General features: G+C 39.4%; 1 protein-coding gene, 1 long non-coding RNA gene and 1 pseudogene across 4 annotated transcripts; 2 read left to right on the top strand and 1 right to left on the bottom strand.

Annotated features, from left to right (window-relative positions):
• The first annotated feature begins 5198 nt into the window (after positions 1-5198).
• LOC120746676 lies at positions 5199-10225 on the top strand (annotated as a pseudogene).
• A 1210-nt stretch (positions 10226-11435) lies between these two features.
• Positions 11436-17975, top strand: odad1 (outer dynein arm docking complex subunit 1). 2 transcript variants are annotated; one of them, XM_040052227.1, is made up of 15 exons: positions 11436-11523; positions 12000-12068; positions 12156-12252; positions 12336-12525; positions 12606-12731; positions 12818-12931; positions 13070-13137; positions 13225-13412; positions 14744-14878; positions 15039-15121; positions 15393-15561; positions 15789-15952; positions 16035-16120; positions 17095-17194; positions 17312-17975. In XM_040052227.1, exons 2-15 carry the CDS (start codon positions 12002-12004, stop codon positions 17420-17422), a joined length of 1698 nt encoding a protein of 565 aa, XP_039908161.1. In that variant the 5' UTR covers positions 11436-11523; positions 12000-12001; the 3' UTR covers positions 17423-17975. The 2 variants fall into 2 exon arrangements, with proteins under 2 accessions (XP_039908161.1, XP_039908162.1); XM_040052228.1 differs by having other exon boundaries at positions 11437-11523; positions 12159-12252; positions 17312-17974.
• Positions 17976-19220: 1245 nt separating this feature from the next.
• Positions 19221-21587, bottom strand: LOC120746765. 2 transcript variants are annotated; one of them, XR_005698934.1, is made up of 2 exons: positions 19964-21587; positions 19221-19473 (listed from the first exon to the last, which is right to left on the bottom strand). It is a non-coding gene; the product is annotated as an uncharacterized LOC120746765 (long non-coding RNA). The 2 variants fall into 2 exon arrangements; XR_005698933.1 differs by lacking the exon at positions 19964-21587 and adding an exon at positions 19598-19943.
• Positions 21588-23433: the final 1846 nt, after the last annotated feature.

Genomic DNA, 23433 nt, shown 5'->3' with positions numbered 1-23433 from the left:
CATGTTATCTGCTGAGTTATCTACTAAACAGCTTTGAAGTCATCTCCTTGCATTGCTGACAATTCACAGCTGTACTTTTCAGGTAAGTCTAACAAACCTCAAAAGTCTCTTACCTCAGCGAATGCTTCATTATTTTTAGTAATTTCCTTTTGACTCAAATTTTCTTTGAGGCAAAGAATTTTTAGATGTAATGTCCTAAAAATTCTATAAATGTAGAACTTTGTCTCATCTCAATTATTGTAACTCGCTTTTCACACATATCTCTCAGTCTTCTGTAACTTATCTCCAGCTGAACCAGAACGCACAAAAACTAGCGAAATTCATTTAAAGATTGTGTTAATTCATCAATTACTTTAAACCTATACATGGCCAAGCCCTTGTTTACATATCACACCTGAATCCGCTTCTCCAGTCATCTAATGGGGGTCTTTTAACTGTTCCACATTCTTACTTTAACCTCCTAGGTCCTGGCGTCCAAATATGTGGACACCACATTTTGGGTTATTTAGACCAAAATACAAAATTTTGCTCTACAAGGGCCTGATATCCACTTATGAGGACATTATACTGCTACTGTTCTATCAAAATTTTAAATGAATATCCTCATATGTGGCTCTCATTCTTCTTAGAAACAAAAATTAGGTAAAAAAAAAAAAAAAAATCTGGTAATTCTTTGTTTTTACATTCATCAGGTCCCAATCAGCCCAAATATCAAAGAGAAATTAAAAATGCATGCCTTGGTAGAGTTCGGGTCTTAGGAGGTTAAATTCAAAAGGGACCACTCTTTTTAGGTTGTTGCACTGAAACTCAGGAAATCTTCTTCAGTCTCTCAGGTTGACTGAATCTGTGTTTTGTTTTAAACAGCTGCTGAAAGCTAATTTTTAAAGATCAGCTATTCCTTAATATTTCACCCAATATTTCAGGTTATAGATTACATATAATGTAATATGAGTTACGTATGAGCAAATGGATGACTGTATGTTTGACTGTGTGTTTGTAAAATTCATTAATGTATGTTTTATTCAAAGCATTGTACCAGTGCTTTAAAGTGTGCATTAAAATGATTACCATTAATATAGTTATCAATATGATCATTGTCAGACTGTTAATACTTCTTATGGGTTAACAGATAACAAGGTTTTGGTTTCATATCATCTCAGCAAACAGACACAGCAATTTACTGTACGGGTTCAGCATGGTTAGTGTGTGGATTTTACAGGGGAGAAATCAAATGTGGAACACTGCAGGCAGAATACTAAACAAAAAGTGACCCATTATTGTGGCTGATTGAAGACCTAAACTAAACATAAAACAACAAAACTATCATCCAAAAGCAAAGCGTAATCAGGAAACACATGCAAAGGAGCTCAGAGGACTCATGATACAGACAAACAATAGACACAAGGATGACTGAAGTATGTACACACAGAAGGCTGATTAGGGATAAAGGACAGCTGGTTGAATGGGACACAAGTGCAGAAAAAGAGGAAACTGAATGGAAGCAAAACTCAACCAAAAAGCAACCAATTGTCAAAATAAAACAAAAGATCCCAAAGACAAAAAACAAAACATGGGTATAACAAGTCTTACACTAAATGTAAAGACAGAGATAAGAGATAAGGGTGAAAGAAGAGACTGCTGAAAGAATTGGCAGTGAAACACTGAGGAAAATACACCTTTGCAACAAACAAGCTCAAAAGCTAACCTGAAGCTGAATACAGACCAAAGAATCTAAACCAAACACGAGAACAATAAGTCTTTTTCAAAGGCATTAAAACTTCATAAATACTGAACAGGAATTCAAAGACTCGAAGTAACGCTTAAGACAGAGAAAATATCATGAAAACTAAGGAATCCAGACCTCCGTGACGACGAGAGCTTCTATAATACAACAATACTAAAGCTCAACAACAAAAACCTTGAAGTAAAAGAACAACCCCAGATTTCTCAACCCCATGCAGCACTGTAGCTAGGCTAACAAACAATCAGAGGTCTGTTGAGCTGACTATTCTTTTGTATCCATGTTGTACTTCTGAGTCCACTTTACCAATCACTTCCTCCAAACCATCAACGTGTCTTTAAAACGCCATTCCGATCAGACTCCTCAAAGAAGTCCTAACATTAATTAATGCTTCAATCCTAAATGAAATGAATCTATCTATGGTAATGGGTTACGTACCACAGGCCTTTAAGCTGTATTATATAGCTGTATTTAAGCTTTTTTGTTTTTTACAGAGATTAGAACATGCCATGGTATTAAAGGTACTGTGTTTCACTGGTTTGAATGATATCTATCTAACTGTCTCCAATTTGTTTATGTAAATGGAGAGTCTTCTTCACACATTAAGATTAATTGTGGAGTTCCACAGGGTTCCATGCTAGGACCAGTTCTATTTAGATTATAGATGCTTCCCTTAGGCAGTATTATTAGAAGGCATTGCAAACATTTTCATTGCTATGCAAATGATACCCAGCTTTATCTATCCATGAAGCCAGATGACTCACATCAATTAGTTAAACTGCAAGGATGTCTTAAAAACATAAAGATCTTGATAAAATTCAGATAAAACCAAGGTTATTGTACTTCGCCTGACTAACCATATTCTTACTCTGGATAGTATTATCTTGTGATTTTGTGCTATATAAATAAAATGTAACTAATCTGAATAAAAGAGAGCGAGAAATCAACCTGACTTTTAGATTAATGAACAAATCAAAACATGAATCCTAAACTTCATAAATACTACTCGAACTCAAATACCACAAGAACCCTAGGGCATCAGAATGATTATGAAATCTAAACAGGAATAAAAAACTTAACCAAAGAATAATCAAAAATACTAGAACAACAGAGAGAATAGAAAACTCTTAACAGGAGTCCAAAGCAACTCAAAACTCAGTGACCAAACCAGGAATCACTACACTCATCATTTTTTTCTCTGGTCCCCTCCCCAATCAGACCAGGAGTGACATGTTTAGCCGCATGTTATCTTAAATTGCTGGCTGTCTGAGTGGTGTCCCAGAAACGATGTGGGCTTCATAGATAATTGGCAAACCTTCTGAAGGAAACCTGGTCTTGTTAGGAGAGACGGCATCCATCCCACTTTGGATGGAGCAGCTCTCATTTCTAGAAATATGGACAAATTTATTAAACCCCCCAAAATATGACTATCCAGAGTTGGGACCAGGAAGCAGAGTTGCAGTCTTACACGCCTCTCTGCAGCTTCTCTCCTCCTGCTACCCCCCCAAAAACCCATCTCCATAGAGACTGTGTCAGCTCCCAAAAAGACAAAAAACAAACTAAAAACCAGCAATAAACAACTTAAACATAAAAAATCACAAAGAAAGAACAATACAGTATCCTCATCCGAACCAAAGAGTAAAACAGTGAAATGTGGATTATTAAATATTAGGTCTCTCTCCTCCAAGTCTCTGTTAGTACATGACTTAATAATTGATCAACAAATCAATTTAGTCTGCCTTACAGAAACCTGGTTGCAGCAGGATGATTATGTTAGTTTAAATGAATCAAAACCCCCGAGTCATTCTAACTACCAGAAACCTTGAAGCACAGGCCGAGGGGGCGGTGTGGCAGCAATTTTTCACACCAGCCTATTAATTAATGAAAGACCAAGACAGACTTTTAATTCATTTGAAAGCCTGATGCTTACAGTGGGGCAAAAAAGTATTTAGTCAGCCACCGATTGTGCAAGTTCCCCCACCTAAAATGATGACAGAGGTCAGTAATTTGCACCAGAGGTACACTTCAACTGTGAGAGACAGAATGTGAAAAAAAAATCCATGAATCCACATGGTAGGATTTGTAAAGAATTTATTCGTAAATCAGGGTGGAAAATAAGTATTTGGTCAATAACAAAAATACAACTCAATACTTTGTAACATAACCTTTGTTGGCAATAACAGAGGTCAAACGTTTACTATAGGTCTTTACCAGGTTTGCACACACAGTAGCTGGTATTTTGGCCCATTCCTCCATGCAGATCTTCTCGAGAGCAGTGATGTTTTGGGGCTGTCGCCGAGCAACACGGACTTTCAACTCCCGCCACAGATTTTCTATGGGGTTGAGGTCTGGAGACTGGCTAGGCCACTCCAGGACTTTCAAATGCTTCTTACGGAGCCACTCCTTTGTTGCCCGGGCGGTGTGTTTTGGATCATTGTCATGTTGGAAGACCCAGCCTCGTTTCATCTTCAAAGTTCTCACTGATGGAAGGAGGTTTTGGCTCAAAATCTCACGATACATAGCCCCATTCATTCTGTCCTTAACACGGATCAGTCGTCCTGTCCCCTTGGCAGAAAAACAGCCCCATAGCATGATGTTTCCACCCCCATGCTTCACAGTAGGTATGGTGTTCTTGGGATGCAACTCAGTATTCTTCTTCCTCCAAACACGACGAGTTGAGTTTATACCAAAAAGTTCTACTTTGGTTTCATCTGACCACATGACATTCTCCCAATCCTCTGCTGTATCATCCATGTGCTCTCTGGCAAACTTCAGACGGGCCTGGACATGCACTGGCTTCAGCAGCGGAACACGTCTGGCACTGCGGGATTTGATTCCCTGCCGTTGTAGTGTGTTACTGATGGTGACCTTTGTTACTTTGGTCCCAGCTCTCTGCAGGTCATTCACCAGGTCCCCCCGTGTGGTTCTGGGATCTTTGCTCACCGTTCTCATGATCATTTTGACCCCACGGGATGTGATCTTGCGTGGAGCCCCAGATCGAGGGAGATTATCAGTGGTCTTGTATGTCTTCAATTTTCTGATGATTGCTCCCACAGTTGATTTTTTCACACCAAGCTGCTTGCCTATTGTAGATTCACTCTTCCCAGTCTGGTGCAGGTCTACAATACTTTTCCTGGTGTCCTTCGAAAGCTCTTTGGTCTTGGCCATGGCAGAGTTTGGAGTCTGACTGTTTGAGGCTGTGGACAGGTGTCTTTTATACAGATGATGAGTTCAAACAGGTGCCATTCATACAGGTAACGAGTGGGGGACAGAAAAGCTTCTTACAGAAGACGTTACAGGTCTGTGAGAGCCAGAGATTTTCCTTATTTGAGGTGACCAAATACTTATTTTCCACCCTAATTTACGAATAAATTCTTTACAAATCCTACCATCATTTTGAGTGGGGGAACTTGCACAATCGGTGGCTGACTAAATACTTTTTTGCCCCACTGTACATACTCGAGTGATTTCTCTGCCCAACATTGAAACAGTTGGCACAATCATTGCATTTGTTGACAAAACAGACACCCTCGGCCTGTTCGCCGATTATGCAATGGAGCTCTTCAAGAAAGTCACAATCAATCAGTCAAACAATCCCTGACCACAATGCTGGAATTTGTTACCAGACAACATTAGCATAGTGGACGCACCTGCAGTCCAGAAATCAGCTTTCAGTGTGTATGCTGCTGTTTACAGTGTAGCACAGGCACTGCATAACCTGTTGGAGTGCAATTCAACTGCCTGTAAGTGGGGATCTGGAAGTAAAATCTATCCCTGGAAGGTGATTTTTTTTTTTTCACCCAGTACATATAGTTAGGTCTTTAATTTGCAGGCCAAAAACACAATTCTTAATACGTATATAATTTTGCCTTTGTGCATCACTGCATTTTGTATTTTAAATCAAACAATTAAGATGTGAGTGAGATGCAGATTGTCAGCTTTTTCTCATCATTAGGACATTTCATTAATTCTAATACAAATTCCTAAAGCTCCTTTTCAAATATAGTTAGCCATTTTAAGAGGTTCAAGTAATTAACAAGTAATTAAACTAACAATTTTAAATTTCATACTTATATTAAACTATCATAATTATACTTGGATGAAAATCCAATAACCACTTCTTTACCCCTTGTTCTAAGCCCCTCTGTATTTCCTTTCATGAAAATTACAGTGAAACACTATAAAATTCAAATTTAACACAGAATGAATATCAAATATTATGCTTCATTTCTTATGGCTTAAGAAGGGAACAGGATTTATCTTTTTATGGTACTGGGCTCGTGACCCAGTGTTCTGTGCTTTGCACTTTTGAATCTTGTTAAATTAATTTTGAATTTGAGAAGCGAACCTAGTTTCTAGATTTTATTATGTTGGGTTTTCTTGTTTAATTCAGAGGACTAGAAATGGTTTTGTTTGGTAATCCCTGGTAATTTTCCTTCTATATTATTTAGAAGTCTCTAGGTTAGTTTTAAGTTAATCTAGGGTTATCAGTTTATGTTCCCGCTCCTTTGGTCTGGTCTCTGTGTTTTGTTCCTTGGCGTTCCTTCCTCTCTGTCATATCTCTTGCCCTCTCTCTCTCGTCCCTGTGCTCTGTCTCCATGTTCTTCTTCCTGTGTTTCATCCTTTGTCTCCCCCAGTCTGTCGTGTGTTTCCATGTTTGTTTATCTCCGTCTTTGTCAGGGCTGGGTGTCCTTGTCTTTCTATTTTATTTTCACAGTCCCTCGTGTCATGTGCATTGTGTTCAGTTTCGCTTCCCCTGTCTCATTGTGCCTGATTTGTTCCTTTTGTGTTCCCATATGTCTCTACTTTTCTTAATCGCCTTCATGTGTATATATTGTGTCTGTTCCCATTTGTCCCTCGTTGGAACGCAAGTTTAGCATTTAGTTTTGGCCATTTTAGTTTTTTGTTAGTAAAGTCTTATTCTTCTTTTGGCCTTTTTTGTATTTCATGCAGCCTTAAATAGTTGGCTTGCCTTTTCTTAAGATTAGTTTTGTCTGCTTTTGGGTCCTCTCTTCAAATACACCATCTGCGCACACAGATCATGACAAATACAGCCATGAAACTGCTGGTTAGACAAATTTCCAATTAATTTTGAGCCTCTAAATGTGGGGGAACATGAATAATTAATGTCTTTAATTCATAAGCAGTTAATACAATTTTTTCTAAAGGCAGTTTTTTCTCTCCTGGAATTAAACCTGAAAGTTTACACATCGATCATATATTGATCGACTAATTGGTCGTCAGTGGTTTGTGTACATGGGCAACACTACAACAAATTAATGACCTAACTGTAGATGATTGCACACAATTTCCAAACAACGGTGTCAATAATAACGTTAAAGAATTTTGCAGATGTTGCAGGTTTTAAAGAACACTTCTGTTGACATAAATGGCACAGATCTAGACTTTGACAAAGACAGCAACCCAAACATAGGATACAATGTGATTCAGTGGGTTTGGACAAACTCATCTCAAGTGGACTTGTGAGAGAATATACTGAACAAAAACTGTTCCTCAATAAGTCTCTCCTTCAATGGCACACTAAACAGGTAACTTTTGAAACTATGTACATCAACTTATATTGTATAAAAGCTTTAATGTCCAGTGTATTTGACTTCTTAGATTTTTTACAGCAAATGTTACAATTTCCTGAGTCTGCCTGGTCAGCAATGTGTGGCAAAGGCCAGGACCACAGAGTCAAAGGTGTCCATTCCTGCTGTTTTGACTGTATTGACTGTTTGGCAGGCACCAAATAAGGGTAATGTGGTTTTCCACCATTGTCTCCAATATGTGACCTTGCTTATTTGCATCTTTGTCAAGAAATAGAGAAGAATCCAGCAGGTAAGCTTAGCATAACATGAGAACAAGTCAATCTCGTGGGCATTCCTCTACCTGCCAGCACTTTTAAAATTCACTGATTAGCATGCTCCAGCCAGTTTTAATTAATTAAAATATTAGAGAATGTTTCATAGTTGTACAGCGTGAACCTTTCTTGGGCAGAAATGCGAATTCCAACAGTCACTGCATGCAGGGAAGAAATATTCTGACAAAATAACCCTTTAAAAACCCCAAATTGAAGTTTGAGGATGTTTAAGATTCAGTAAATCATACATAACACACAGCCATCAGTTAAACTGATTTTTAAATGTTTTCATTTTTAATTTTTTCTTTTGTTTTTAACCAAACTAAACTTTTGTGTTTTCTCACTCATAGATGACATCGAGTGCACTAAGTGTCCCAACCACCAGTGGTCCCACAATCACAGCACGAACTGCACTGACCCCATCTTTAAGTTTTTCACCTGGAACAGCCAGGATGCTGTGATAATGATGCTGGTGGGGATGCTGCTGCTGGTATGTCAGGGTGCAGTGGGTGTCATGTTTCTGATGCATCGAGGAACCCCCTGTTAAAGGCTTCTGGGGGAACCTTGAGTTGTGTGGCTCTGCTCGGCACAATGAGAGCATGCCTCAGTCTGCTGCTCTTCCTGGGGGAGCCAGGGGATGTGGTGTGTCGTCTTCAGCTGCCCTGCACTTCCATTTTCCAAACTGTCACCCTCTCCATTATCCTGTCCATCTCACTACAGGTGAGTTAAGACTGGTGAAACACTGCCACACAATGGCAGTGTGCAGATAGAAAGTATGCAGTGTTTAAATTATATTCTTCTCTCAGCTGTTCTGTATTTAATGTGATTAAAATAAACTTGTATTTTGATTGTAACTTGTTATCCATACTTACAGGAATTACAGACCGACATGTATTTATTAGACAGTTTGTGAAAGTGAAGGAATATGTATATATATATATATATATATATATATATATATATATATATATATATATGCTGTCTCTGTGCTGAAAGACAGCACAGAGGCACTAATCATGGCAGCACAAGAACAAGCTCTGAGTACAAGATCCATAGAGGCTGGGGTCTATCACACCAGGCAAGACCCCAGGTGCAGGCTGTGTAAAGATGCCCCAGAGACAATCCAGCACATAACAGCAGGGTGCAAGATGCTAGCAGGCAAGGCATACATGGAACGCCACAACCAAGTGGCCGGCATAGTGTACAGGAACATCTGTGCCGAGTATAACCTGGAAGTCCCGAGGTCAAAATGGGAGATGCCCCCAAGGGTGGTGGAGAATGACCGAGCTAAGATCCTGTGGGACTTCCAGATACAGACGGACAAAATGGTGGTGGCTAACCAACCGGACATAGTGGTGGTAGACAAACAGAAGAAGACGGCCGTAGTGATCGATGTAGCGGTTCCGAATGACAGCAATATCAGGAAGAAGGAACACAAGAAGCTGGAGAAATACCAAGGGCTCAGAGAAGAGCTCGAGAGGGTGTGGAGGGTGAAGGTAACGGTGGTCCCCGTGGTAATCGGAGCACTAGGTGCGGTGACTCCCAAGCTAGGCGAGTGGCTCCAGCAGATCCCAGGAATAACATCGGAGATCTCTGTCCAGAAGAGCGCAGTCCTGGGAACAGCTAAGATACTGCGCAGGACCCTCAAGCTCCCAGGCCTCTGGTAGAGGACCCGAGCTTGAAGGATAAACCGCCCGCAGGGGCGTGCTGGGTGTTTTTTTTTATATATATATATATATATGTGTGTGTGTGTGTGTGTGTGTGTGTGTGTGTGTGTGTGTGTGTGTGTGTGTGTGTGTGTGTGTGTGTGTTGAAAGTTTCATTTGATTTGATTTGATTTGATTTTACCACATTATTAAATTATATGAAAGTGATACAGTTTAGTTTTCTTTAGTTGTGTAGTTGTTTTAATATGCCTTTGCAGCAACGGCGATGTGAAGTTGCATTATGTTTTTGAGTTGCCTCCCTTTCATCAATATGAAAAGAACACAAATGTCTTATAAAATCAGAAAGGGGTGACAATTTACATACAAAAGGTCAAAGGTCAGCTTAACTGTAACATCATAATTTCTGCAAGAATTTTTTTCTGGCTAATATTCAACACCTTATCTGTAACTGTAACTTGACAGGTTTGCAGTGGCATAGAGGTGCAAGATAATAATTCTAGTTTAGATTTTTCAAGAAGTTGTTTAGCAGATATAGGGCAATGCTAACCTTTCTTTTCAAACAGATACTCTATGTGACAGAGATCCCAGAAATGGCTGCCTCTCACCTGCATTTGTTGAGAGGCCCTGTGAGCTGGCTGTTTGTGCTGATTTGACCACCTTTTCCACCCTGATCTACTGTGTCATTTGGGTGATCTTTATTCCTATCTATATTGACAACAATAGTTCAGCTAACAAGAACAGGTCAATTGTCCATGTTTATTTCAGTCTGGCAAGCAACTTTGGACTGCTGGTAGCCTACTACTTTCCAAAATGCTACTTCTTGTTAAGGAAACCTGACTTAAACACAGCAAAGTACTTCTGTACCTTCTAAGAGGACATCCCACCAACTCAAACAGAAGAGGAGCCACAGCCAAAAGCACAGGAAAGACAATAAACAATTAAACTGGTTAATAAGAAAATCAAAGAATCATTCATTCTGAAAAACGTACTTTTTTTTTTTTTTTTACTTCCTACAAGAATAGGAACAACTGTGTAATATATACCGTAGTTCAGTAGACTATAAAATGCACTAGATTAGATTGGGATAAGTATAAGCATATAAGCATTTTTTCTCAATGTAACAAATACATCATATAACACAAGAGTACGTGTGCATAGATACAGTAGTAGCATGTAATATTTTACTAGTTGTTACAAAAATATATTCATACTTGATTTAAAACGTGATTGGTTTTTGAAAAAAAGAATTATCTTTCAGGATTGTTGCTTCACTTATCCTTTTGAGAGTCACAGCATTAAGTGAATAAAAATGCAATGAAACAATGTTCTGTGTAATGTTTTGTTAATTTAAGGTATGACTTGTGTTTTATGTTATAAGGTTATGCCTCAGAGTAATACACGCGACATTAGTGGAATCTTATTATTGTTTTTATGAGTTTAATTTTTTAAACTGGTAAACAGTTATAACCTTGCTTTTTTGTATTCTGTTTTTCTTGTTTGTACCAGAACCTGCAAGCTGTCAGATTAATGACTAGAGTGTGAACTACAATATTCAACTTTTAAATAATACTTATGTTGGGGTCAAGAATAGAACTGAAAATGCAGTACAAGATCATAAAACTTAAGTATTGTATATTACTAAATATACTACGGAAATCAGAGGGGTAAATATATGCAAAATGCAAATTCTAGGAGTTTTTCTGTGTACTTGGTGATCAGAGCAATAGTTGTTATAGGGAAGTTCTTGGCTGGGGGACAGAGTAAGCACCATAACACACAAATACAAAGTATGTTAATAATTTTAAAAACGTATATACTTTTGTGTGTGTGTGTGTGTGTGTGTGTGTGTGTGTGTGTGTGTGTGTGTGTGTGTGTGTGTGAAGAAAATCCACAATTATATATTGTTTAAATAATTTAATCACAGCTGCTTTCAAGAGTGTTTCTTTTATATATTTATATATATATATATATATATATATATATATATATATATATAAATATATATATGAATACATTTCTCTAAATTTGTAGATTTCATAAAACCCACAACCACTATTGAATAAGAATGAAAGAATTGTTTAATCGTGTGTTTAATTTTTTAATAAATGATAAACTCATTAGTGAGAGCCTGCTGTCTGAAAGACTAAGCCCAGGGACTGTTTGTCCCAAAACACCTAGCAACGGTTGCTAACAACTCAGGCCTCCGTTACGGAAGGTGGTGAAGGGCTCGGTGGCCCTCATCGTTACAACAGGTAAGATAAGATGGTATTTGTCATTAATAACATAACACTCTTCTCGCGTAGCATTCGGGGGCAAGCTAACAATATCTAAACTCAACATATTATATATATTACACAACAGCTGGCATGAAACACGCAGGTGTTTTTGGTAACCTGTTAACTTAGCCTGCGGTTACAGAAAACTACAGCAAGAGTTATGAAGATATATTTATTGTTTATTGTAAACGCACTGTAACTGTGTCATTCAAAGTGCACAAACCACATGATATAAAAAACAGTAAATAAATAATTGGGGAAAAAATGACTGATATGTCTCTAAGATTTAGGCTAAAGCTGCTTAAAGTTTTGACTTATTTGAACAAATATTCAGCGTCTAAGTTTAAAAGCAGAATATGAAACTAAACAGCAAGGGGAGAAGATGTAATATAATAATAAATGTAATGCTTTTTCCTCAAATAATTAGTCAGGGATGTTCATGTTCATTGTAGCCATGCCTCGAGGAAGATCAGCCGCAAGCGCACGCTCAGATAACAGTGAGGTTGATGTTGATGGAGCAGGTAAGGTTTTCTGTGTTGGTATTATTAACTGTTCTTATATCGATTGAAACAGCTGTAATATCATGTGCACATGATATTGTTCTTAAGTAGAAGAGATCGCCAAATTGCAGAGACAGTTCAGGATCATGGAAGGAGATCTGCAGGCCTACAACATGCAGACCCGGAAACAGATCCGCAAACAACAGTGAGTAAAAGCTACACCTATACAACATAGTTAGGAGTCTGTGTATTTTTTTCTCTTCAGTCTCTTGTGTCATGTGGATAAAGGCAGGAGATAGAGGTGCTGCAGAAGGAGCAGGAGGAACTGCAACGAAACCTCGGTGCCTGTAACAGCTTGGCCCGTCAACAGCAGGAAAACAAGGACATCCAGACTATTCAGGTCCTGCTTGAGCAGAGAGAAATGCTGGAAGAGGAGCTGCAGAAAGGCAAAAAATGCCAGCAAGAGCTGAAGAAGGAGGTTAATTATGAGCTTTCATATTATTTGATACTTCCTCGTATTGTTTCATGCTTACCACGATTTTTATGTGCTGTTTTTAGATCTCCAGCATGGAGTCGAAGCTAGCAGAGTTGAGAAATGGAGCTGTTAGTAATAGTAACACTCAAAGTTCCCCAGAACAGCGAATCCAAAAGTCCATACGCACTATGGAATACAAACTGAACAGAGTGAGTCACGAAGCACGCTACAGCCAAATACCCAGAAAAATGAACTAAATGTTAAATATCATGAAATTCATGTGTTCTTTGTCAAGGCCTTGACTCGCTTAAATGAGCAGTTGACCAAAAACAGCCAAGTGAGAGAGGAGCTGCATACTCTTTATATTGAGCGTGTTCGTTTTCAGCAACTACACAACAGGCTAAGCAAGGTCAGAGGTCACATCACATTTAATATGATCTGGAGGCAAATATTTTTGTTATTTGGCATTTATTTACTTGGGTTTCATTACACTTAAATAGCAGGTGCAAACTGAAAACATGTCTCCACATGAACATTTGTGTTATAGGAACTGCAGGAAGTACGCAAGAAAATTGGAGAAGTAATCAACCAGTCCTCTGCTGCTTATGACACAAGGTGAGATTTGAGATTCAGTTTCTATGAAGGGCAAAAAAATGTCCTCATGTTATTCAGTTCAAACACTAATTGTTATCTGCACCTTAGGGTGGAGGCTCACGCCAAGGCGACAATGATAAAAGAGAAGGCACTGAAGGACCGTGACCAGTACAGCACTGAGTTGAAGGAGCTGGAGAGGGTTATTGCGCATGAGTCCACCCTGAAAACGTTCATGATCGTCAAGTGCAGTGATGCAGGCAGGCAGGACGACGAGCATGAAATGGGACCTGGACAATGTAAGAGGCAACCAGTGTGTTGTAGCTGCTATGTCTGTTTATATTAATGATATTAATCAAGTTATTCAATGAAATTCAGTTTTATTTATATATTGCCAAACCACAATAGCAGTTGCCTCAAGGCTCTTATTATTGTAAGTTAAAGAACTATCAATAATACATGTTATGTATGTTGTGACAGAGTTGATGATAATAATAGAACGAGACCACTTTAAACTTATGCTTAACAAGTTTTCAGACAAAGATTAGTAATGTACAGTACAGTGCTGTATGTAACCCAGTCTACATGTAGCTAAAATGTAAGCATAACACAGCGTCATTCTCACAAAGGATACAAGAAAACTTTATGGTAGTTTGTACTGAAGTAATCTGGGAAACAGAAGAGTAGAGGTGAAATAAACTCACAGGAATGTAACCAGAAGTGACCAGAAATTACAAAACAACACAGGAATTGGCTTGCACCATAAACACACCAAAAAAAAACCATGAGAAGCCAAGTGAGATATATATTTAGGCTGCCTTTTTTTTACTATTAAGTTGGAAACTGTGCTCTAGCAACATTACAGATGGTACTTAAATATGAATATTAAGAATGTTTCAAATGATAAAGTACACTATACAGGCTTAAGTACTGGGACACCTACACATTACATCTATAGGAGCTGCTTAGCAATGGAAACCCATGCCATGAAACTCCCGGTACACAGTTTTTGTGCTGATGTTAAGAAAAGGGTTGAAGCTTCCTGAGCATTACTGAGGATTAATGACTTTTATACAGTAATTTCCACAGGTATATTTTATATAGAACACCTAAATTCAAAGATGAATCAGTGTGTCCTATTGCTTTTGTCCAAATGGTGTATGTTTATGTGGTCTTCTCCATCTCCATGGCTATGACCTGTAAATTGGCAAATCCTTTTCAGTGTTTCTTTTGGCCCCCAAAATTAAATTTTTCCTGCAGCAAAACTATTAACAAATTGTTAAATGTTAATATAGAATAACATATTTAAAAGTGCAACAACAAAGCAGAAAATTCAGTAAAACAAGTTTGCTGTTGGCTTAGAAACCAGTAAAAATGGGAAGGCACAGTCAGTCTTGCCAGTGTGTCCCTGGCTGCTTTAATATAGATCTCAAAAGGATCGCTGTTGCATTTCTGGTTAGTGACTTAACTGTTCAAAAGGAAAAGAAGACTGTGTGTAAATTTCTTGGGGACATTTATGGTGTTACAGTGTTAAGTACAGATTGTCACTGTTGATTAATTTTTGTTAAATAAATGAGGAACAAGTTTGGTCCAGACTGACAAGGTGGGGGATGGGCTTTGTGTTTCATAGCTTTGGAGCCGAAAGAGCCGTCCAGGATGGACTCTGGAGAAGAGTCACTGGATGCTCTAGAGGAGGCGTTTGAAAGGATTCGGATTGCTACAGGGGAGGAGAACCTGGACCAGCTGGTCACCAGGTACATTCAGGGTAAGTCTAACAAACCAGCTTTTTAGCTCTGTGTTTTTTGTTTTTACTTTAGCTTACATTGTCTACATACAGTAAAATTCAATATATGTAAGATCCCACTTGGAAAACAGGGATAATTGGACTTGGTGTCTCACTGCTGTGTTGCTGTTTTGCTCTTCAGTTGAAGACCGGAACTTTGCACTTTTCAATTTTGTTAATGAGCAAACCAATGAGGCTGAGGCACTGAAGGAACAAATTAGCAAGGTAAGTGTGTTTTTCCCCCTTTAAAAATCACAAAAATGACATATTGTTTCCCAGTGCAGTTATGCAGTGTGCACACACTTTTGTTATACAATTTACAAATAAGCCAAAAATAACAACAACAACAAAAAACTCTGGAAGACGAAGAAATATTAGGAAATTAGATCAAAGCTAATGATTAAGTTTAGGAAGTGTCAGGGTGTGCTGGGTGCATTTATGTTTTTAACGTGCACTGTATATATGTCTGTTTGTGCTGGAATTTGCCTCTCGGCAGATCAAACAAGACATGGAGCAGTTTCGGGTTAAAGGTTTACAGCAGGAACGACAGCACCGATCTTTGTTGCAAGATATTGATAAGCAACTAGAGGGAGTTTTATCTCAAAGAAAGGCCAACGAGAACCGAGCCAGCATCATAAGCGAGATCCTGGACAAGACTAAAACAGGTTGATTTATTTTGCATATTTTGTTATCATTACAACTAGTAATTTCTCATAACTCCATACATCCTTAAGGCTTTTTTTGCAGTGAAGGTCCCAATAATCATGAAAATTATCAAAGCTCTCAAGCAATCACAAGCAAAAACAAAAAGCTAAAACATGCTACTGCTGTCACCTGGATATTTATTAAAAAAACGAATTAAACAGTTCATGGTTTCTCTTCCTTATCGCAGGTGTAAACAACATCTTCACTAAAGTAGAGTGCGACCGCTCAGCGATAGAAGATATGCTGGGCTCCTCCAGTGGGATCACTGAGAACAACATAATGTCCTACCTCAGCTTAGTGGAGCAGAAGACCAACGAACTGCTCACTGTGCAGGCTTTCCTCAGTACTAAAGTAATCAGGCTGGCCTTTTAACATATGTATATATTGTTTTCTTTCCTGTGATACAAAGATTCTGCATTTAAAACTCTTACAGGATCTAGAAGACCCAGCAAGCTTCCCTTTGGGTCAGAATCCAAAACTACTTCAGCAGAATATCAGCATCCAACCTGCAGTCAACAGGTCAGCTGTTTATCTGTTCATTTTGAAAACTGTATTTCTCCTTCCTCTTCCTCCTCCTTCTCTCTTTCAGCTTCTCCATTTAGGAGAAGCAGATCATCTGCTTCCTTCTCACTCTATCCCTAGCATCCTCCTTGGGCACACCAACCCATCTCGACATCCACAAATCCTCTCTGTGGTCTTCCTCCTCCCTGGCAGATCCATGTTCAGTACCCTTTTTCCAGTATATTCACTATCCCTCCTCTGCACATGCTCAAACCATCTAAGCCAGGGGTCTCAAACTAGCTGGTGTCCTGAAACTTTTCTATGTTACCCTGTTGCAACACACCTGAATATAATTAGTAGGTCATTAGCAAGACTATAGCACTTGACTGCACACTGAGGTGGCAATTCAGCCATTTGATTCATGTTACAGCAGCTCATGAATGAATGAACATGGTGCAATAAAAGTACTTTTAGAAGTATATATTTTTCCAAACATTTACATTTACTTAAATTTACTTGAGTAGGGTTAGGGATTGCCACTTCAGCATGCAGTCAAATTCTATGATCTTGCTAATGACCTAGTAATTTTATTCAGGTGTGTTGCAACAGGGACACATGGAAAAGTTTCAGGACACCGGAACTCAAGGACTGGAGTTTGAGACCCCTGATCTAAGCCATGCCTCTTTAACTCTGTCTCCAAACCGCTCACCCTGAGCTGTCTCTTATTGTCCCTAATAAGGGACAGTCCCTATTTTCCCTATTTCTTCATATCCATCCTGGTCACTCCCATTGAAGACCTTGACATCTTCGGCTCTTGCGCCTCCTATCTTTTTATCAGTGCAACCATCTCCAAACCATACATCAAAGCAGGTCTCTCTGCTGTCTTGTAAATCTTTCCTTTTACTTTTGCTGTAGTCCTTGGGTCAGAACTGTGTATTTGCAAATAAATAAATGCAATGCATTGGGTTGATGAATGTGTGCATCTAACTTAGATCCATTAGTGTGGCGTATAATGCAGAAGAGTCTCCTGTTACTGATGAAGAAGAACGGCCACTCTCACAAGGGGAACTTCGCCAAAGGATAATGAAGGGAGTGAGTGCAGTAATAAGTCCCAGATGTACCCCAACATGATAATTTGGGATATATGCACTGGTCAGTTTTTGAAGCTCATCTGGGGGGGTTTTTGGGCGGGGATTTTTTGATTTCCAGGTTCTGGAGAAAGAGTTCTGCACGACAGACAGCAACAAGACCATCAAAGATCAGTCTGCAGTTCAGAGTCAGATCACACCCACCGGAAGAGGCAGTAATCTGAAACACTGACCCCACCAGTCCAGTAAAGATGCACATTTTAAAAACAGGATCATTGTCATTTACTGTAATACAGATCAGCGAAGGCCGTGATAGCTGATGGAACCAGCTACCACATGTAACATTTCAAAGCCTAATTATGTTGTATGTTTGTCATCTTTTATGATGAATCATTGGCATGGTTTGCTGTATTGTACGTAGCTCTGATTTGCTTAGGCGGGACTAATTAGCTTAGGAGCTATAAAGTCTCTAGTAACCAGCTGTCCTTTTGATGTGTTACTTGCCATCTGGCTTTGACTATACAATCCGGTTCCAGCACAGCCCTCCCTCCCTGGCAGCGCTTTATTACATGATACTTGCTGCCATGCTCAGACAAAAAGGTTGGGGGCAGCAGAACCTTTTGTAATTCTAATTGACATGCTGAGAATAAAAAAGGTGATTTTTTTAGGACCTTTTAAGGCTCTATGTACTTTGGGATTTTAAATACATTCTTTTGAACAGAATAACAATGTTTATTTTCAGATATTATTTTGTTTATTTTACAAATGATGATCATTGAGAAGAATATGCAGGTAACTGGATGTTTTTGTTAACCAGGGGAAGGGGGGGGGTGCAAATTAGATAGATATCATTAGTCAGAAGAGCATCAAATAAACTCTGAGCTCTGACTTCCCCTTTAGCTTTTTTTCTGTTGTCGCACATATCAACCATTTAACATCAGTCCCTTTTTCCACTCGGTGTGTTTGGAAGTGAAGGGAGACCAGGTACATTAACATATTATTTTCACGTGAGTCGGTAATATCAACAGCATTTAAAAAAATCTCTTTGATCCCCAGTTTGAAATGTCTCCTTGTCCAAACATCCTGCATCAAATCTGTGTTCGGGGCAAATATGGCACGTACTGCAGAGAGCAACTTCCTCCAGCGGAGAAAATAGAAAATCAGGATGTGGGATTTATTTAAAGAAATATATTTGAACTCAGTGAAACAATAAACAAAGATTTTTACTATATTTAGATTTTAAAGGTCACACTGATGCCACTGTGCTTTTTTTTTTTTTTTCACTTCGTGGGCTGAACAAGGCAAAGGGGGGTAAGTGGAGAAAAGTGTACCTGTCTGTACAAACAAGAAAAGACACAATCAGGTCATTATGCTAATCATCTTCAGTTTTGTGGGGTTTATTTTCTTTGTTTTCTTTAATTAGCCTCTCAGCTAAACCTTTCTTTCCTTATTTAATTTGACAGTAGCGATTTGGTGAAGTGAAACTGCTACTCCGTAAACATAAATGACCGATCAACCAGTGACTCGGTTTGCTCAAGATAATCCCCCTGGTGCAGTCTTAACTGTGTCTATGAAAACAGATTATGAGAGATAAAAAGTGGTGCTGTGGCAAAGCAGAGGGGTGGTGGGAGATGAGATGGAGGAAGGCTGCTTTCTTTGACATTCGACTCTCACTTAGCCCCCTCCGTTGCCAAGAAATTCTCTGTGCACACGGCTCTCTGCATTGCCATAGAAACCTTCCTTTTAATCACAACAGAAACCTCATTTCCTGCTCCTGACAAAGAGTCCTCATTGCCTGTAGAGACCGCCCTGCATCAGCCATTTCCAATGCCCACCTCCTTCTTCAGATCTCAACCTACCAGCAGCAGCCCTCCCTTTTTTTCTTTTTTTACCCCTCCTCTCTTTATAAGCACATTTTCCACCTTTTCTTCTCCTTTAGCTCAGCTGCCATTTTATAGGTCTTTACATTTTTCTTCATCTCTCCTTTTCTTTTTTTTACTCCATTTTTTCCTTCTTCTTTTTTTGCACTCTTTGGTTGAGGCTATTTTATTCAATTCAACTCAACTTCAGTTGGATTCAAAGATCTGTTCCTAGAAACACCTACAACACCCACAGTCATACAAACGAGAACATGCAGGTACATGTGCTATTTATCCAAAGTTGCATCTGGCAGCTACGTGCTTCTCCGTCTTCAGTATGTGTCCAGGGCCCCATCTTTATCTGTTCCTCGTCTACAGCAGCCGATGTCCTCTTATGGCAGTAATTGTGTTCCTCTCAGTTCCTCTTCATAATAAAACAAAAAAACAAAAACACTGTTTAAAGAAACCGGGATTTTAAGTTCTGGTCAACTTTCATATCACAAAAGACTGAACTTTTGTAAAAAAAAAATCTGCTCTGACTTGCTGACCTCACTCTTACTCTGGGGACAAACTGTGCTGGAAGTACAATGCCTTGTTCCCGCCGACTATTACGGGACTGTTATCTGGACCAGAAAATACCCCTGTACTCTGTCTGCGCTCTGCCCTCCACCTCCTTCTCCTTTTCGCTCTTATTTTGTTTATTTGGGAACTTTGCCAGGTATTTCCCCAGTCAGTCAGTCTGTCTGCACCCACAATGCTCCCTCCCCCATCGAAGCACCCCTCTCACTCACCCTCCCCTCCCCACCAGTGACGTTGCTAAGCAACCAGCCACCATGAGAGCCGGTGCATTTTCTAGCCAATCAAATCACTTGAGCCTATATTTCAAAGCGTCGAGGAAACGAAGATGATATCACCTTTTAAAATAAAGCCCTTCTTCATTCGCGTGGTTCACACGTTGCACGAAAGCTGCAGCTTCTTCTTACTGCGCATGTATGCCTCTGAGGACTGAGCTTTCAAGTGCCGGTGTCCCTCCTGCAAGTGCCGTCAGGCCACCGCTAGGTGGCAGCACGGCCGGTTCTCTGCTTACCACACATGAGCGAGTCTTTTTTTTTTGTACTGCTGTTGCTAAGCAATCCTGATTCTCATACCTTACCTGTGAAACATTTGTGATTTCTATTTTTTTTTTATTTTTTTTTTACAGATGTCCCTGACACCATTTTGTCTTTGTTATCACCATTTTGCAAAGCACACCTATTGCCCACATTAAAGAGCTGCTCAACATCCGAGATTTTAACCCGCCAGGCTGGAATATTGTTGCAGTTCGGATATGTGTGCAGATAAACCCTGCGTGTTTTCTGCTGAAAATGAATGAGCTTCGGGTTAAATATTAGCCTTTGACAGTTTCAGTTGGCTTCATCTCATCATGCAGAAGGCAGGAAATGTGCTCTTGAGTGATTAGGCCTGCAGCTCTCGTCTTCCACTTTACCAGCAGTGGAGAGATCTGTGTTTCTTGTTCCCCATGTGTGCAGACCTCTTTCTCTTTTGATGTTTTACACATCATTCAACTGATCAAGTCTAATTTTTTTTCTCGTTATCACTGATTTGTTTTGCCTTTTATTACTCTCCAGCACCCCCCCCCCCCCCCCCCCTCCTGTCCCCCTGTGTGCAAGTCCCTCATCTCAGCTTTGGTTGCCGTGCAGATGGCTCTTTGTTGGTGCTTCACAATGGGTCTAAGGTCAGTGTGCCTCTTGCCATCCACATACTCAAAACTTCTTCACTCCAGCTGTCTCGTGGCTTTATTTGCAGTTCGTCCGAGCTGATTTTCTAGCACACATCATCATGTAAACTGTTATATTGTGTTCTTTAATAAAGAGGAAGTCATAAAACCACACATGTAGCTTAGAGATAGCATGGACATCCCAGTCTGCGAACACGTGAGCCGTTATCATCTCGTTTGCCGTAACTGCACTACACCGAGGTCCTCTATGTAATCACCATAGTGCTCCTCACATTTGATGAATCTTAAATGACGTGTCAGTTTTAGTCGTGCTTGCTTTTGGAGGATCTCTGAGACAAACCAGACATCAGAATATCAGATCAGCCAAAGAAATAGAAATGCAAATCTACCATCTGCTCTGTGATCCCAAACTACCCCGTGTTCATCACTCAAGAGCCGATGTAATAGTTACAGACGGTTTTTACCAGTAATATAGAGACAATAAGATACTTTGTTTTCAGAAGAGTAAACCAAGAAACAGTGGGGCGAGCTCTCACAGAAAGATAAGTGCAAACAGCACCTTTGAAAAGGGATTTTTCAACTGCTAATCTGCTAATCCCTCAGAATAAAAAGGAGATTACCATTCTAATCTTTGACATCTTTAGAGAAACATGAGGCATCTATAATGATAATGTAAAGCATTGTATTGGATGCAGGTTACACCAGAAGTATAAAACAAAATCTGTGCAAGAAATCACCAAGTTGTTCAGTGTGCAAAGAAAACATTTTTTTAAACTGCCGGGCCCCGCAAGGTTGAGCAACAGAGCCATGAGGTCTCGAGGCCAGCGTGAAGCAGTAAAGAGCAGGTAGAGTGAAAGGCGGGAAACTAGAAGGAGGAGGAGCATTACTTGCAAAGCAGCAGGAATTACTGGAAATTTCCACTTTTCTCTGGCGACAGTTACATGGGTGGAGCTACAGAGGTGAAATAAATAAGGTAGACGAGTATGGGTTAAACTCAAGTGGTGAGGGTGGAGGAAAGCATGTCCTCCACCTTCCACTGTTAGATGTTAGGTTTAGGAAGCCCAATATGCATTTTTGTAGATCTTCATAGTATACCAGTGTTCTCAGTTGTTTTAACTTTACCTGCAGCACGGTTTCCTGTTTTATGTGTACGATCTCATAACAGATGTAAACAGATGTTTGCATTCTTTCTTATAATGCTTGTTCTGTCATGCATCCTTTTTGTTTACTACTGCACTGACCGAAAAATGCCAGCATGTCCTGCTGCTTCTTCACTGGAATAATAATTTCTCAAAAATGGCTCCTATGTTCAGTTTCTGATAATTATTTGGAAAAGAAAGCAACAGGAAACTGTGGAGGATTACACAGCAAACAGAGACATGTTTGCAGACAGATGACTTACACGAAGAGTTCCTGATAAACAGAGCACAGTGTCCTTGCCTCTGTACCATTATTACAGTGCATCTGCACATCATATCAGTCGTACATTTGTTCACTCATTGATTTTTTTGAGTGCTTTTAGGCGTCAGATGCACACCATAACCATTAGCGTACCCCAGGTGATCTCTTTTTGCCCATCAGTTTTCTAAAGCATGTTCACCAGCCGTGCTAGCTGGGAGATGTAGTTCTCTGGTTTTACTTTCAGGCCATGCAACAACAAAACTAGCTGATTAGGTTTAAAGAAACAATCGTGGTTCTGTTTACAGTACACTCTTTTAACAGTAGTTGCCACCTCTTTGAGGGCTTATTTTGCCCAAATGTCTGATCGCAGTATTTCCTAATCTCATTCATTAATAATGAGCCTCTAAACCATTTAATCCTCTCTGTGGTAGCTGTTTTCCCCTCACCTGAATGGGATAAGACACCTTTTACTGAACAATAAAAATGTGTGCCTCAGTTTAGGAGAACCTAATTCTTATTTCATTTACCGCACAGTTTTTCATTGGATATTATTTCAATAGCAACAGTGTTTGTAACATGTAGTGGGTTTTTTCTTTTATAGCAGAACATCATTGCATCATAATCATCACACAAAGGGATGGAGACATTCATTATCTGAATTATGTTGAATTAATGACAAACACTGCTTCACATGAAAGCACACAGACCAAAAGAGAAAAAAGAACTCTACATCTGCCTTTTTCCAAATGTTTGAAGTCTCCACAGACTAATGCAAAAATAAATAAATAAAGAGAACTGCAAGAACCCTGAGAATATCCAGCTGAAGCTCTGGCTTTTCTGTGCCCCAGCTTTCATATAATTATTCTGTAAACTGATTGTAAGCTCTGTTTTCTAGACATTTATTAATACACACTGCACTGGATGTTAAGGTATTGCTACAATAAAAAGCATTATTGTAGTGGGGCGGTGGTTTAATTCCTGGCTCCTCTAACCTGTATGTCAAGTATCTTTGGGTAAGGCTACTTGACAGATGTTATCATACAGGTTACAGTCCTCGGCTGTGGCTTAGACAGTAGCTACTTAAGAAGGATGCCTGCAGTTATTATTACAAAACACAGTATGAGTTTTTCCACCACTTGGTCCATCTCTAATCACGGTGTGCTGGCTGGTGCTTCAATAACTCAGAGACCTATACTACAGGGAACATTAGCTTCTGTTAGGGACTCCCATGCTCACAGGTGAACG

This window comes from Simochromis diagramma, unplaced genomic scaffold, assembly GCF_900408965.1.
Source record: "Simochromis diagramma unplaced genomic scaffold, fSimDia1.1 OVJJ01000389.1, whole genome shotgun sequence".
Lineage (NCBI taxonomy): Eukaryota > Metazoa > Chordata > Actinopteri > Cichliformes > Cichlidae > Simochromis > Simochromis diagramma.
The sequence above is the reverse complement of the archived record's forward strand: the minus strand, read 5'-3'. Positions and strand labels throughout refer to the sequence as shown.